Here is a 16,901-nt window from a genome sequence, read left to right on the forward strand (position 1 = left end):
CATGCCGTGGGTACTGCCAAAAAAAAAAAAAAAAAAAAAGGAAACTTTCCCCTAGTATCAGGAAAATTCATTTCTTTAAACATGTATTCAAAATACTTTCTTTGAAATATCTTACTGTAAATTCTCAGATTTTTCTAGATGGACTTTCTGTGCCCTAAATCTAGATACAGTTTCTACTCTGACTGTTTCTGACCATTCATAGGTTCCTCCAGTTTCATTTAAGAATGATGGAGAAGGGCAGCATTCAAAAGTATAATTCCATTTAGCAACTATGTCCAAAATAGCCTTATTGATTATAAACTTATATTAAGTATCATAAAATAAATCCTTTCCTCCCATGAGTCTTTGTTCCTTAGAGCTCAACCCCCATCATGGAAGGACCACAAGACTATGCAACATTCAGCCCTTGAGGAATGCTGAGTCTTCCTGCTGCCCACCCACAAACTACTCATCCTTCCATTCTTCTGAGTCTTCCTTTCCTATGGAGACTTGCTCCATCCACCCAGACTTACCCACCATGCTTCTTGTTCTGCTCTTCCGTTGTACAGTTCATCTTCTAAGAGAAGAAATCTTATCAAGGAGTTCCCACTGTGGCTCAGAGGGTTAGTAACATTGTCTCTGCGAGGATGCAGTTTCAATCCCTGGCCCAGCTCAATGGGTTCAGGATCCAGCATTGCCACCGCAAACTGCAGCATATGTTGCAGATGTGGCTCCAGTCCAGCATTGCCCCAGCTGCAGCTCCAGTTCGACCCCTGGCCTGGACACTTCCATGTGTCACAGGTGCAGCCATAAAAAGGAAAAAAAAAAGAAGAAATCTTATCTCAACCTTCTATGTGTCCTGCACAACATAAACCACAGAGCCAGCCACATATTTCTTATTCAGTTAGTGCCTACTGAATTGATTTGACTTGATATTATTTTATTGATCCTTATGATTAGGGAAAAGTATTTATTGCACCCTAGAGATGCGTATGGTCCCTAGGGAAACATGCCTTGGTAGAGTACTTGATTAAGAGTCAAAATATACATCTTTCACTGGTTCTGCTACTGTGTGGCATGAAAACAATCACTTCACTCATTAAGATTCAGTATCTATGAGGACACAGGTATAAGTTTCCTATCACTGGTCTAATAAATTTAGCTGCTTAAAAGAACAACTCTTTATTATCCCACAGTTATGTAGATCAGAAGTCTGGGATGGCATGACAGAGCTCTCTGCTTGGGGTCTCATCCAGCAAAAATCAAGACGCCAGCATGCAGCATTCTCCTCTGGAGCTCAAGATTCTCTCCCAAGTCCATTCTTGTTATTGGTATCATTCAGTTCTTTGCACCTGAAGGTCTGACTTTCCCATTTCCTTGATGGCCGTCAGCCAGGGGCTGCCTTCAGCTCCCAAAAGCTGCCCACATGCCTCCTCAACTAGTCACCTCCCTCTCAGAGTAGGGATGGTGTGTTGAGTCTTCTCATGATTTGGATCTCTCTGCCTTCCTCTTGTGTCACCAACCTGAGAAAGTTCTCCACTTTGAAGGGCTCATGTGATTTGATTAAGATAATCTCCCTATTTTAATGTCACCTATGCATGTAACAGAACCATCATTGTATGACATGGTATGACAATCTCATCACACTCACAGGCTGCAGAGAAGAGAGCAGGACATCTTGGGGTGCATTCCACCTACCCCAACGTGGTAACATGGAGGTAGGCAAGATGATTGCCGAGGGTCTTACAGATCAAAGTTGCCAACCTGTAATTATCTCTGCTTCTTCCCTCTGGTGTAACCCCCTGATTTTCCTTCATGGACTTCCTTTCACTCTCTCCCATAGCATTAATCAGATACTGCCAGCTGGAGCCTCTGCTCCCCTTCCACCATCATCCAGCCTTCCTTTCTCTGTCTCCTCACCCCATCAATCCAGGGTCATCTCCTTCCTCCCCTCAGTTCTACTCCACACTTTTAATTTGGAACCTCCACTTGGTGCTAAGCAGTGCACAGTCTTTATATCATTTCTTCTTCCTCCAACAATCCTGTGTGTAGGGCATTACTGTCCTCATTTTGCAGATTAAAGAACTAAGGTTCCAAAAAGTTAAATATCGATTCTGATATGAAAGAGTTTAACGCTGACATCCAGTTCCTTCCAGTGCCTGTCAGCATGTAGGGACATTATTGGGCTGATGGAGAGGAAGACAGAGCACACCCATTTCCCCTCACCTCAAGCTCAACCTTAAAATCAGATGGAGATGGAAGCCCAGCAGTGACCTGGGCAGTTCTTGGACTGCTGGAGGAGGGAGTGTCTAAGGTCTGTGACTGAATGCCTGGGTGGACAGCTCTGCTGGGGAACAACAGCCACTTGATGAAAAGTACACCCACTTGGAAGTTCCTGTATGGTGCTGCAGGTCAAGGATCCTGCATTGCCACAGCTAGGCAATGGGCTACTGTAGCTTGGGTTTGATCCCCAGCCCAGGAACTTCCACAAGCTGAGGGAGTGACCAAAAAAAAAAAAAGAGAGAGAGAGAGAAAAGAAAAGAAAAATGCACCCATTCATTCCACTTCACATCCCTCGGGTTGGTAAAATTTAAGTCTTTCAACTTCAGGTATTGGGATCTCTCTTCCTGCCTAAGTGGGTGCAACCACTTTGGAGAGCAATTTGGCAACATCTAGCAAAGCCCTGCCCCAGAAATTCCCCTCATATTTGTATTGTTTATAATTGGAAAAATAGAAATTACCTAAACGTTCATCAGCAGAAGATAGACAAATGGTAATGTGTTCATAAAATGGAATACTATGCAATAGTTAAAAATGAATCTGAGCTATATATATCAGCATACATGCATCTCTCCAACATAATGTGCCCCAAAATTGTACAAGAATAGATTCTTTTGATGCCACCCACTTACATAAAGTTTAAAAATGTGTCATGTATACTGATTGGGAATCATATGTAATAGCTACAGTATGAATAAACACAAGGGAATAATAGACACTGAATTTATATGATGGTTACCTCTGGGATGGAAGGGAAAGAAATGTGATAAGGAAGAAGTACATCAGGGATTTCAGCTGTTTGGACAAAGATTTATTTCTTAAGCTAGGTGATGTCCACACAATTGCTCTTCAAGTCTTTTTTCATATGTGAAATAGTTCATATTCCATAACTCTTAAACTGACAAATAATTACCACTAGGAACAAGCTTCCCACTTATAACATTAAGTGGAAGAGCAAGAAGCAAAATTAGTGTGCATTATATTCCCAATTTTGTAAGAACAGAACAAATAGAAGAAAAAAATTAGATTTAAAAAAACAAATAAGACCAGCAGATAATATGCCAAAACTGTTAAGAGTTTGAGGGTGATTTTTTTATTGTCTTCTTTATATATAACAACAACATAGCACTTGATATATATTTCCCAAACTTTTTAGAGTAAGTACATATTGCTTTTGGAATCAAAAACAAATACTGCCTTTTTTATTAAAAGGCAATTTACTTGTTCACACTAGACACCAGGGTATAACAAATTTTAGCCTGAAATCAGGAAGGACATTTCTTGTTCAGCATCTACTGCAGGAAACCCTTGTGCTAGATCTTAGAGGAAACCATTCACTTCGAGCTTGGAGTCTGACAGACCCAAGGTCAAGCCTCAGCCCCACCCCTTCCCAGGAGCTGCCTTGAGTCTGCTTGCCTCCTGGGGCCATCTTGGGGATAAGATGAAATGAGGTCCATCCAGTGGCACTGTAACCCACAGCAGACCCTTCACAGCAGTTACAGCAGCTCCAACATGTCAGACTAGGTGCTGGGCACCAAGAAGGAAGAGCTGGGTTCCTCCTCTCAAAGGGTCCAGAGCATCAGGGGACAATTTGGGAGAGGGTGACAGCCACCAGAACAGACAACTGTGTGGCATAGAGAGTGGGACATGATTACTTCTGGCTGAGGTTGATCCAAGTGGAGGGAATGGTATTATTATTAAAGAAGGAATAACTTTGCCTTCAAGCAACTCCAAATATACTTCTAGAGACCAAGCAAACCCATCCCAAACAACATCTGAACAGCATGAGGAGGAAATGCATAGCCTCAGTTGGAACCTGGTCCCCTCACTTCCTAGCTGAGTGAGTGTGGGCACGGGCTGATCGTTTGGGTCCCTCTCCTCTGTCTCCTAGGGAGAGGCGTGCATGCCTCGTAGGTCTTCTGCAGAGGACTTGTGATTGAGGCACAGATTCTTTTTGTTTGTTTGTTTTTGTTTTCCCACTGTACAGCAAGGGGATCAAGTTATCCTTACATGCATACATTACAATTATATTTTTTCCCCACCCTTTGTTCTGTTGCAACATGAGTATCTAGACAAAGTTCTCAATGCTACTCAGCAGGATCCCCTTGTAAATCTATTCTAAGTTGTGTCTGATAAGCCCAAGCTCCCGATCCCTCCCACTCCCTCCCCCTCCCATCAGGCAGCCACAAGTCTTTTCTCCAAGTCCATGATTTTCTTTTCTGAGGAGATGTTCATTTGTGCTGGATATTAGATTCCAGTTATAAGTGATATCATATGGTTTTTGTCTTTGTCTTTCTGGCTCATTTCACTCAGTACGAGAGTCTCTAGTTCCATCCATGTTGCTGCAAATGGCATTATGTCATCCTTTTTTATGGCTTAGTAGTATTCCATTGTGTATATATACCACATCTTCCGAATCCAATCATCTGTCGATGGACATTTGGGTTGTTTCCATGTCCTGGCTATTGTGAATAGTGCTGCAATGAACACACGGGTGCATGTGTCTCTTTTAAGTAGAGTTTTGTCCGGATAGATGCCCAAGAGTGGGATTGCAGGGTCACATGGTAGTTCTATGTATAGATTTCTAAGGTATCTCCAAACTGTTCTCCATAGTGGCTGTACCAGTTCCCACCAACAGTGCAGGAGGGTTCCCTTTTCTCCACAGCCCCTCCAGCACTTGTTATTTGTGGATTTATTAATGATGGCCATTCTGACTGGTGTGAGGTGGTATCTCATGGTAGTTTTGATTTGCATTTATCTTATAATCAGCGATGTTGAGCATTTTTTCATGTGTTTGCTGGCCATCTGTATATCTTCTTTGGAGAAATGTCTATTCAGGTCTTTTGCCCATTTTTCCATTGATTAATTGGCTTTTTTGCTGTTGGGTTGTGTAAGTTGTTTATATATTCTAGAGATTAAGCCCTTGTCGGTTGCATCATTTGAAACTATTTTCTCCCATTCTAAAAGTTGTCTTTTTGTTTTCTTTTTGGTTTCCTTTGCTGGAGGCACAGATTCTATATGGAGCACCTTCCTTGGGTCAGGCAGTGTTCTAAGAGCTGGGGTTGCAACAGGGAATCAACCAGGCCAGGAGCTGACCTGCTGCCCTCCAAAGATCATCCAGGGCAGTCGTTCAGCACTGCACCCACACACTGCAGCCCATAAGTGTCGGTGCCTATGGTGGGCAGGACCACTGTTATTAAGAAAACTCCTGGGGGGAGGGGAAGGGAGTGGAATAGACTGGGAATTTGGGGTTAATAGATGCAAACTATTGCCTTTGGAATGAATAAGCAATGAGATCCTGCTGTATAGCACTGGGAACCCTATTTAGTCACTTATGATAGAGCATCATAATGTGAGAAAAAAGAAAGTATATATCTGTGTGACTGGGTCACCTTGCTGTATAGTAGAAAATTGACAGAACACTGTACACCAGATATAATGGGAAAAAATAAAAATAATTTGAAATTAAAAAAATAAAGGAGTTCCCATTGTGGCTCAATGGTTAATGAATTTGACTAGGAACCATGAGGCTGCGGGTTCCATCCCTGGCCTCACTCAGTGGGTTAAGGATCTGGTGTTGCTGTGGCTCTGGCGTAGGCCAGCAGCTATAGCTCCAATTAGACCCCTAGCCTGGGAACCTCCATATGCCACGGGAGCAGCCGTAGAAAAGGCAAAAAGACAATAAATAAATAAATAAATAAATAAAATTAAATAATAAAAATAAAATGTTGTTGGGGAGAATATCCTAAGGCAGAACCAAGACAGGAATGTTTAATCTTCCATATTCATTGAGTGCTTACAGTGTAAAGGCTTCCCATGTAATGACTCGTTTAATCCTCACAGCAGCCCTGTGGGATGGGTACCCATCACCCTCATTTTACAGAGGAGGCATGGTACAGATCCATGCCGTCACTCGTCTGTGGTTGCCCCAGTGGTAAAGCCAGATTTGAAACCAGTCTGTTTGCTCTGCTCTACTCTGGTGCTCACCCCAGACAAGCTAGTTGTAAGAGCCCGGAGCTTCCTTTGGAAGCTGAAAGCATTGGCATTTAGGGTGTTTGAGCCACAGTGGGATGACCGTCTGTCAAAGCATTCTTTGGGGGCTCCTGGCAGTGCCCAAAGCCTCAGTGATGATGCTCTGGTATGCTGATGAGTGGTCTCCTCTTTTCTCTTTCAGCTCACAGCCCCACACTTCCCCGTGGTGGTCAAGCTGGGACACGCCCATGCCGGAATGGGAAAGGTATGAGAAGCAGCGCTTACACTTCTCTCAGTACTCACACAGCTTCCCCAGACTACCTGTTCCCCTCTCCCTGTACCCCCACCACCCCCATCTTAGCCCAGTCACCCAGAGAAGAGTGTTAGAGGAGCCCCAAATTCACTCCCTCCCCTCCCCAAACCACCTCCCGCTGAGCTCCCTCTCCAGCTCAATCCATACTTGCCAGACCTGACCTGCAATTGATAGCTAATTGGTTCCCACAACTGTGGATTCAGAGAAACGGATGTAAAGCATTTTGTGCATGATGAGTCTTTTGTTCCTATCATCCTCTCCACAGCTACACATCTTACTCATCTCTTTATCACATGCAGGGTTAGCACCGAAAAGGTGGTGGATGCGTATGGCTCTGTGGAAACAGTTTCCGTAAAAGTAAACACCATATTTTACACAGTCGCAGCTGACATATTATGACAAACTATACTGATCAGATTCCTGCAGTTGCAAGTGTAGAAATGCAACTCCAGTTAGGAGGCAAAAGATAATTCATTGGTTCAAGCATCGTGTAGTCTGGGATAGTTTTTGATAGATTCAGCCAGAGCTGGATCCAGAAGCTCAAATTTTATCATCAGAGCTCTTGGTTCTGTTCATCTCTACTAGGTGTTTTCTTCAGAGAGTCAAGATACATGGCTGCTGGTGGCCCACTCTGGTCCCTAAGCTCACCATCTCAGAGGAAGTGACTTGTCTTTTTCCAGAATCTCTATATACATCTCGTGGAGGGATATTGATCAGTGCTATGTCTTCTGGAGATTTACTCCTACATAAGGGGAATGAGGGTGGGAGCTACCATACGTCACCTCTCACGCTTCTGGCTCCAATAGAAGCATGTGAGAACTTGCGGATTTCAGTGCCTGCTATTCCCACTGGGGGGACCTGATCCCAAGCAGAGACCCAGCATGGGTGTCCTAGATAAAGGACAACAGGGGCCAGTAGAAACTTTGCTTTGGGTAGGCCTATCCCAGCCTGAATAGCCCTACACCCTGCACCTTTGTTCTTCCCACCCCATTATGCCTTCAGGATCCCCTCTTCCCACCTAAACTCCATTCCCTTCAAGCAGCAAAGGATAAAGAGGGCCAGACAAGTCAGAGTGTGAGCCCAGCTCTGATGTTTGTGTGAACCAAAGCAAGTTACCACCTAACTTTTCTTGGCCTCTTCACTTGGCAAATGATGATACTTCTTATAACCACCTTTAAAATGAATGTCTATGTATAGTATATATATAATACATACATTTTTATATATGATGTGTGCATGTGTTAATCCCATCCTCCCAATGAATCCCTCTCCCAGACAGTTTCCCCTTTGGTAACCATAAGTTTGATTTTGAAATCCGTGAGTTTGTTTCTCTTTTATAAAGTAAGTTCTTAGGTAACATCTTATTAGATTTCACATATAAGTGATATATGATATTTGTCTTTCTCTGTCTTTACTTCACTTAGTATGATCATCTCTAGGTCAATCCATGTTGCTGCAAATGGCATTATTTCATTCATTTTTATGGCTGAGTCATATTCCACTGTACCACACGTTCCACCACATCTTCTGTATCCAGTCCTCAGCTGATGGACATCTCTGTCCTTTCCGTGTCTTGGCTATTGTAAATAGTTCTGCTCTGAACGTTGGGGTGCATGTATCTTTTTGAATTATGGTTTTTTCCAGATATATGCCCAGGATTCAGAGCATTAGGCTCTTATATCCGCTATATCTATATCTCTATATCTCCACTGCACCCCCATGGAAACCTCAGACTCTAAACATCCCAGACCATGCCCATTTTCTTTTCAGACAGCCCACTGCTCTTCCTCGTCTTCATCCTCCTCCTCTTCTGATGACCATCTACCTCCTCAGTAGGAACCACCAGTCCCTCCATTGTCTTAAAACAGAAATCTGGGAGTCATCTCCCCTCTCCCATGTCCAAATGGTCATCAGGTCTTGTCACTTGCCCTTTGCTAATGTTTCTCAAACCTGTCCCTTTCTTTCCACCCACAGCCACCATCTTGGACAGCCTTGGTAAAGTTAGAAGGTTCCTAAGAATTAAATTCCATTTCTAAAACTTAAAATAATCCCAGACAGGAAATAAAAAGAAGGAAATACTTAAAGAGACTGACGCAATGCTTGGGGGAGGAGGTGCCTTTGAGAAAGTCAGGTCCAACAGGGACTCCCAGAACGTGGAAAGAACACATCTCTAAGGATAAAAAAAAAAAAAAAAAAAATGTCACCGGCTGGAATAAACTGAGGTTTGCAAAAATGCTGAGATCAAGGGAAAAGGGCTTTTCTCCTTGGGAAGAGAAAAGTATCAGGAACAGCCTGGACATGCCGACTGAGCAGATGATGTCATGTTCATGGCTGAGGGGGAGAAAGACAAAACAGTAACTTCTACAGTATTTCCACCTTCTCTCCAGAAGAAAGATTATCTGCCTGGAGAGAAGCAAAGAGAACATTGCTAGGAGGAAACTGGTGAAGAAGTTATCAATCAATTCATTCTTACTGGAAATATACCCAGGACCCTGTGAATGAAATTCCTGGCCCTCTTCAATTATTTTTTGCCCCTTTGTTCATATGTATTAATTGGTACCTACTCTGTGCTGAGAATCAGAGGAATAAGACCCAAAAGGACCTTCACTCTCAAGGAACTGGAGAGATAGTCAGAAAAAAACAAGTATGATGAGTGCTAGGGGTCGGATAGAAGGTTGTGCAGGGAGTGTGGAGATTGAAGGAAGGAGCCTAAGTCCCCCTGTGGGATGGAAAGATGGAAAGAAGTTTCGCTTTAGGGGCACCGCCTGGAGATTTAAGTAATTCTAACAAGAAAGACTCAAAGACAAGAGATGGACCAATACTCTCTTGTGTTAAAACAAAGAATAGTGGATGTCACAAGGCTCAGAAATCAAAACGTGGTGAAATGCTCTGCAGTTTGGGGAACTCTTAGCTAGTCAGCAGATAATCATAGGGTACACCATGAGTTCTTAAGAAACCAGTAAGTCCAGACCAGTGGTTCTTAAGGGAGTGGGCATTCTTCCCCCAGGCAGCATTTGGCTGTGTCTGGAGGCAATTTTGGTTGTCACAAATGGGTGTGGGGGAGGTGCTACTGACATCTGGCATCTACCAGGTGGGGCCAAGGATGCTGCTGCACACCCTCAAATACCTAAGACAGCTCCGACAACAGAAAGAATTATCCAGGCCAAAACATCAATAGCGCCAAGGTTGAGAAACTCTGGACAAAACTAATTTCACTTCCTTTTTTGAAATTTTTACCAGATTAGAAACCAGAGGAAGCAGTGGTTATTATAGAGTTCAACATGTTTCAAAGTCTGTTCCAAGGGATTATAATTAGTCAGGATGCTAAAGGCTATTTTCGTCAAATATGAAAATTCCATGTTAAAGAAGGTTTTTGGTGCAGAACTTCTCAGAGTCATAAGTCTGTTCATGTACGTCCTAGGGGTACAAGAACATAAAAACTTGTGCAGAATTTTCCAGATTTACCTGACTCAAGAAACTTTTGACCATTTTTTAATTGAGGTGCTTGTCCTTTCATTAATTTGTAAAAACTCTTCACACACTAAGAACATTCATCCTCTGTCATACTTTGCAATGATCTTCTTCCATTTGATAGTCATGTGTCCACCTTATTATTCTGTTTTTAACCATTTTTAAGTTTTTTTAAAATTGTTGTAGTCAAATGTTTCCATCTTTGGGAGGCAATATGTTATAGTGGCTAAGGGTGTTGATTTGAATCTACTTATTAGCTGGGAGGGCTTAGAGAAGTTACTTACCCTCCCCCACCTTAGAACAAGGAAGTTAATAATGGTATCAACCTACTAACCTGGTTGTGAAAATTAAGAGACACTATGCATGTCAAACACATAATTCAGTGCCTGTAATACAGTAGGTACTCAGTAAATATTAGCTGTCAATATTATTGAGAATGTCTGGAGCTGCACTGGGAACCTGAAATTTAATTGAAGTCAATAGAGGAGATATGACTAATCAGCATCCTCTGTCATTGACTTTGTTTCATTTGGCTACAAGTTCAGGATAAGTTAGGTGAATAAGGAGTTGCCAAAATCTTTGTCCATAAACAACTAATAAATAGATGAAAATGGGCTAACCTCGTTCATCACTAGGGAAATGCAAATGAAAACCACAATGAGATGACAGTATATAGCCACTAGAATAGCTCAAATTAAAAAGACTAATAATACTAAGTGTTGGCAAGGACATGGAACATTTGGAGCACACACACAGAGCTAATCAAAGTGTCAACTGCTTTGGAATACAGAAGATCCTTTTTTAGGTATACCCAACCTAAATGCATGCACGTGTGCCCCAGTGTTCACGGCAGCTTGTTCGCAATTACCAAAATCTGAACACAGTCCATGTGTCCATTAGGAATAGAACAGATAAATAAATCTCGGTATGTTAAGACAAATGGAAAACTTCCAGCAAAGAAAATGGATGAACTACAACCATATACAACAACGTGCATGAATCTCACAAACACACACTGAGTGAATTAAGTCAGATACAAAACAATGCCAATTTGTATGATTTCACTTATACAAAATTCAAAACCAGGGAGACTCAATGATAGTGTTAAATGGGATGCATATCTAGGTGATGACATGTTTAAGAAAAGCAGGAAAGTTACTACCATCAAAGAACAAAAGTTACCTTCGTGAAGGAGGGAGGAGTCATTGCGATGCCGCGGGAGAGGTCCAACTTGTAGTACTTGACTTGGTGGTAGTTAATGGATGGTTGCTTTGGGATAGTTCATTGAACTGTCATTTTTATACTGGGCGATTCTTTTTTTTTTTTTGTCTTTTTAGGGTGGCACCTGTGGCATATGGATGTTCCCAGGCTAGGGGTCGAATCGGATCTGTAGCTGCCAGCCTACACCACAGCCACAGCAACTCAGGATCCAAGCCATGTCTTCGACCTACACCATAGCTCACAGCAATGCTGGATCCTTAACCCAACGAACAAGGCCAGGGATCGAACCTGTGTCTTCACGGATACTTGTCAGGTTTGTTTACCACCGAGCCATGACAGGAACTTCTTTTTTTTTTTTTTTTTTTGGCAATTTTTGGTATGTGTTATATTTCAAACTAAAATAAGGTTTTTATATATTTACTTTTTTTAAATAATTTTTTATTTTCCCACTGTACAGCAAGGGGGTCAGGTTATCCTTACATGTATACATTACAATTACATTTTCCCCCACCCTTTCTTCTGTTGCAACATGAGTATCTAGACAAAGTTCTCAATAAGGTTTTTAAAATGTAGGACCTAAATGGAGATCTGATATCCAAAACATAGTGAGAGTCCTACACTACACTGGCCCTTCCACGACTAGAACTTTATATTAGGTTCTGGGCTGGAAACCCGTTCTGGATGTTTGAGGGAGCCATTGCAAATGAGTGTGTCCAGGGGGAAATGAACTGAACAATGGAGGGGCTGGAGACAGTGTGGCCGGCATCCTCAGAAATACGAGAACTGCCACGGGAGGACAGGCTGGACAGATTCTATATAATAGGTAGCAGGTAGAGTGAGACCAGGAGTTCCTTTGTGGCACAGCAGGTTAAGGATCCGGCATTGTCACTGCAGTGGTGCAGGTTCAATCCCGTACTTGGGAACTTCCACATGCCTTGGGTATAGCAAAAAAAACGGGGGGGGGGGGTGCGAAGCTAGAGAAGAACGCATGTCAGTAGCGTTTAAAGAGCAACTTTCAGACAATCAGAGGTGAACATTAATGGGATGAACAGCCCCTGAGGGGAGCAAGCTCTCATCAGTGCAGAATTGGAGCAAAGACAAATACTTTCTGGAGAATTTCAAGAGGATTTAAGCATTATGTGAGATTCTTAGCCTGAGATGTTTGAACCCTATGAAACTGAAGCCCATCTATGCATGTTTACATGTGGATGAGTGTTTTTGGGAGGAAGGGTCCATAGCTTCTTTTATCTTTTCACAGAAGCCCATGACCCTCCCAAAGTTTAACACACCCTGAAGATGACTCCTGCAGTATCTTCCAAAGCGGAGAATCTGTGGTTTGGATCAATACTATGAGCAGTCTGTTGAAAGGAATGACATAATATCTATTATCATCACAGAAGTCAAGTTCAAAGCCAACTGCCAGTGTAGTGTGGGGTAATGTTTATAGAATCTAAGAGCGGCATTTGGGTTTGAATCTGGATTGACTATTTACTAGTTGTGTGTCCTTGGGCAAGTTGCTTAGTCTCTCTGTGCCTCAATTTCCTCGTCTCCGATATGGGGATATTAATCTCCCTCCTGGAGATGTAATGATGATAGAATTAATCAATCCTGGCTGAGGAAGCTGCCTGCTCAACACTCAGTGAATGGGAGCTTTAAAAACCCATTACAAATATAAACTGTTATTCTGATTACCTAACTGCCTACTCCACTGATGACTCAACTAAGGCGAGATAAGCAGTTACTCATAATAAACAAAAAGGAGAGGAGAATTAAATTCTGGGTAAATTCTTAAATTAAGGAAAACAGGCTTCCAGCACCCCCAGGAGAGGCCAAGATAACAAGCGAACCCCACCCTGGGAGTCGCCTTATCCTTACTTCATAAATTCACAGACTTTCAGGGCTTGAGTCCCAGCACCTCTCTTAAAAGATAAAATCCTGAGGCCCCAGAGAGGAGAAGGGTCTGGTCCAAGGCCACACAGCAAGGAAGCATCCCCAGTAACAGAACAGGAAGGGAAAAAAAGTCCTTTGAGGTTATTCGGCTCCATTTTATACTTTTGAGATAAGAACAGTAGTGAGAAGAATAATAATAATAGTCAGAATAATAATGAAAGCTAATGCTCTATGGAGCTTACTCTGTGCAGACACAGTGCCTTTATAGTTTACTTTATAAACGACTCATTGACTGCTATCCTCATGACCACCCCATGGGGAAGATAAAGATACTACATGAATGCCCATTTTAAAGATGAAGAAACTGAGGTACAGGGAGGAAGTGATGGAGTTGGGTTTCAATCTTGGGCAACCTGGCTCTAACCTGGCCATGGTCACAGGTCAATAAGCCCCAATGAAGGTATCCCCACACTTGCACAGGGTTTGTTGTTCTAAGAGCAGCCTAGAGTGATGAGGGGCAGGGCTGAGGTTCCTTAGAGGGAGCTAAGACAGATGAGAGCAGGAGAGTGTCTCTAGCCTGTGGGGGGTTCTGGGGAAGGAGGTTCAAGGTCTCTGCCTGTCTCTTCTGGGGGATCTAGGTGGCCGCTCCTAAATGTGCTGTTTCCAGCAGCCCCGGTGTCTTACACACCTCTGCTTGGCCAGATCCACTGCCATCATCAGCTCCCAGCGACCTGGGCTCTACTCCCTTTTCTCCAGCTGGCTCACTCGGTGAGCCTTCCTGGTCCTGTCCATTTTTTACATGGGGGCAGGTGGCCAGGTGAAACAGTAATGGAAAGAAAGGACAGGAAGATAAGCAAATGGGGGAATGGAACCCAGGGGAACAGTTAGGAAATCAAATGCTCCCGGCACCTGGGAGACCACCAGAGAGGGACGTCATTCTGGGTTTCATGCTCAGCAGAAGCCAAGTCAGGTGAGAGCAGGGGAGAGGCTCCCATCTGCAAGGTGTTCCAGGGAAGGAGGAAGAGGGAGAGGGACCCCCCCACGCCCCCCACCACCCTCCACCTCCCACCGTGTCCCTCCTCCCCCCAGACAACCACTGCCTCCTTTACTCTCTGCTTCTCTTGAGCAAAAGGCACACACTTAAGAGGGTTCTGTCCATCCTTTACATCTTAGTGAAAATTGTGCTCTGCTCCTCAGAGCCTCTGGCACGAGGTTGCCCTCCCTATAAGCCCGATAAATACCGTCGATCCTCGTTATTCATGGATTCTGTATTTATGAGTTCATCTACTCACTGAAACTTATTTGTAACCCCAAAATCAATTCTCACAGCATTTTCAGGGTCATTCACAGATGTGTGCAGAGTTCCCGTGACATTCACGTGCTCCTTCCCACATGAGGTCAACTAGGAGACATTCTGCCCTCTTGTTTCAGCTCATACTGTAAACAGGTGTCCTCTTCTCGGTTTATTTAGTGCCACGCTTTTGCATTTTTGTACTTTTTGTTGATTTCATGGTTTAAAATGATCCCCTGGTGTAGTGCTGACATGCTGTCTGGGTGTTCCTAATCCCAAGCAGGCTGTGATGTATCTTATGGGGGGAAAAATACATGTGTTAGATAAGCTTTTCTCATGTATGAATTATGGTGCTGTTAGCTAAGAGTTCATGAAGTTAACGAATCAATCTTATATATTAAATAAGTTGTCTTTAAAAGGAAACAGACATAACAAGACTATGTGTTGATCAGCTGATGAAAATGTGACCAAAGGTTTGCAGGAACCTGTATTCCCCTAGGAGCAGTGGCTCAAGATTCACTATTCATTCTTGGCTGAAATGTTACAGAACATAACTTCTGTGAATAATGAGAATCAACTCTTTGTGTGTGTACATATGTCTATATCACACACACACACACACACACACACACACACACACATATTCTGTAAAAGTCCTAAGGGTATCCTTCTTCCTTTGGATGCCAAAACGCCACAATTCTGAGCACAAACAAGCAAACTAAAACAGTCATTTCATGACTTTGTCCAGCCTGATGTTTGTCATGTTGAAGGTGACATCACCTGGATCATTGACTCATTGTCCTTACAAGCGGTTTAAGACTGAGATTTCTCCTGGTGGCACCCCCTCTTCCGATGCCCACATCTCTGCACCATCCTTGGTTGGCCTGAGTTCAGGAAATCTGTGTCCTCCTGCCAGCCTCACACTCCTTGGAGCACTCAGTATCCACCTGTGCATGTCATTTAAAACACATAAATGCAGGATGTCAAGTATGTCAACTCTCCATGATTTTCCTCACCAATCACTTAGAAGAACTAGCTAGTAGAAATGCCTAAAAAGTATGATGCTCCATGTGAATGTGTGATGGGGAGGTAAGCAAAGGAGAGTGTGAGCTTTGGACTTGAACCTCGCTGGGGTCTGATCTGGACTCTGCCATCTGCCAGCATGGTGACCTGGAGCAAATTCCTTACCTTCCCTGGGATAACACAAAGCAGATTGGATGTGATGAACAAAGGTGCAGCAGCAGGTGCACCAGGACAAATGCCTTCAACATCTTCTCTAAACTTCAGAGGCATCCTGAGACCTATTTCTGACCCCAGCTTTGCAGAAGTTCCAAGAGTTGTTTGGTCCAAGGTCACAGGTAAGTGATGGAAGCAGGATTTGAACTGAAGTTGTCAGATCCTTCAGCCCTTTTCTTTCTGCTGCCTGGGACCCTCGGAACGCCCTGGTGGAATCATCTCTTCCTGTTATAAGGCAACCAGCCAACTTAATTGGAGAGTTGATTTATAAAGAATCTCACAGGGTTCCACCCAAGAAACATGTCAGTATCTTGGAGACTAGCACTGACCTTTGCATACGAACTGCTCTTGTTTTCTGCTGGACTGATCTCACCCCAGGCCTGAATCCAAGAATAAGAACACTCATGCAACAGAATAAGAAGAAAAAGAAGAATATCACCCCTCCCCCAGCACTATGTTTTAAAAACAGTGTATACTCCAATCACCTACAGGCCTCATTTTGTCAAGAGGGACAGAGACGCAGGAACAGACTCATCTGGAAGGAATAAATTACCTGCTCTGGCATGCCCTGATCACACCGCTCCTCCATGGAATATTTTTGAGCTGACAAACTGAAAAGTAGTGGGATTTCCTTTTTCTTTTCTCTGCTTTCCTGGCAACCTCTGTTGACCCATCCTAGTACTGTATGCAAGAAAGCTCAGAGAAGTCATCACTTAGGAGGCCCCCAGAAAGAGAAGGGGGTACACCTCGCCTCTTGGGTGGGGCACTCAGTGTAATTTCCCAAATTTGATGACCAGTTCCATCCTTTTCCCCCAGCATTCAACAATCATATGCAATTTACAAAGCACATGCACACTGGGAGTCTGCTCAGGCTCCAGGAGTCTACTGATGAGGGTATGGTTATCATGATACCCATTTAAGAGATGAGACCAGAAGAGATCAAGGAGGTGAAATGAGTTGGCATGAGGTCGCACATTGCATGCTGTGAAGGCTGCATGTTCTCTCTACTGGTCCTGGCATCCATACCAGGGGAGGGAAGCCTCCAGAGATTTCCCCAGCCTGTCTGGAATACAGCCTGTGTGCCCACTGAGGCCTTCCTTGGCCAGAATGTGCGGGCTCATGTGATTGTTACTATCAGCAGGCAGGAGAAGTGGCGTTCTGAAACAAGCAGACGCCACCTGCCCACCTGCCTCATTATGGCTGCAGCCCAAGGCAGCTTCCCACTATGCTTCCTGCAAACAAGACCAG

At 43.5% G+C, this 16,901-nt stretch overlaps 1 protein-coding gene across 4 annotated transcripts in view; it reads left to right on the plus strand.

Annotated features, from left to right (window-relative positions):
- SYN3 (synapsin III) overlaps nucleotides 1-16,901 on the plus strand; it is a 484,255-nt gene that overhangs the window by 394,729 nt on the left and 72,625 nt on the right. For all 4 annotated transcript variants that reach the window (XM_021091548.1, XM_021091550.1, XM_021091552.1 and 1 more), the window contains one exon: nucleotides 6,434-6,496. In XM_021091548.1, coding sequence (XP_020947207.1) covers nucleotides 6,434-6,496 — 63 coding nt within the window. The remainder of the gene's footprint in view (nucleotides 1-6,433; nucleotides 6,497-16,901) is intronic.

Source organism: Sus scrofa, chromosome 5, assembly GCF_000003025.6.
Source record: "Sus scrofa isolate TJ Tabasco breed Duroc chromosome 5, Sscrofa11.1, whole genome shotgun sequence".
Lineage (NCBI taxonomy): Eukaryota > Metazoa > Chordata > Mammalia > Artiodactyla > Suidae > Sus > Sus scrofa.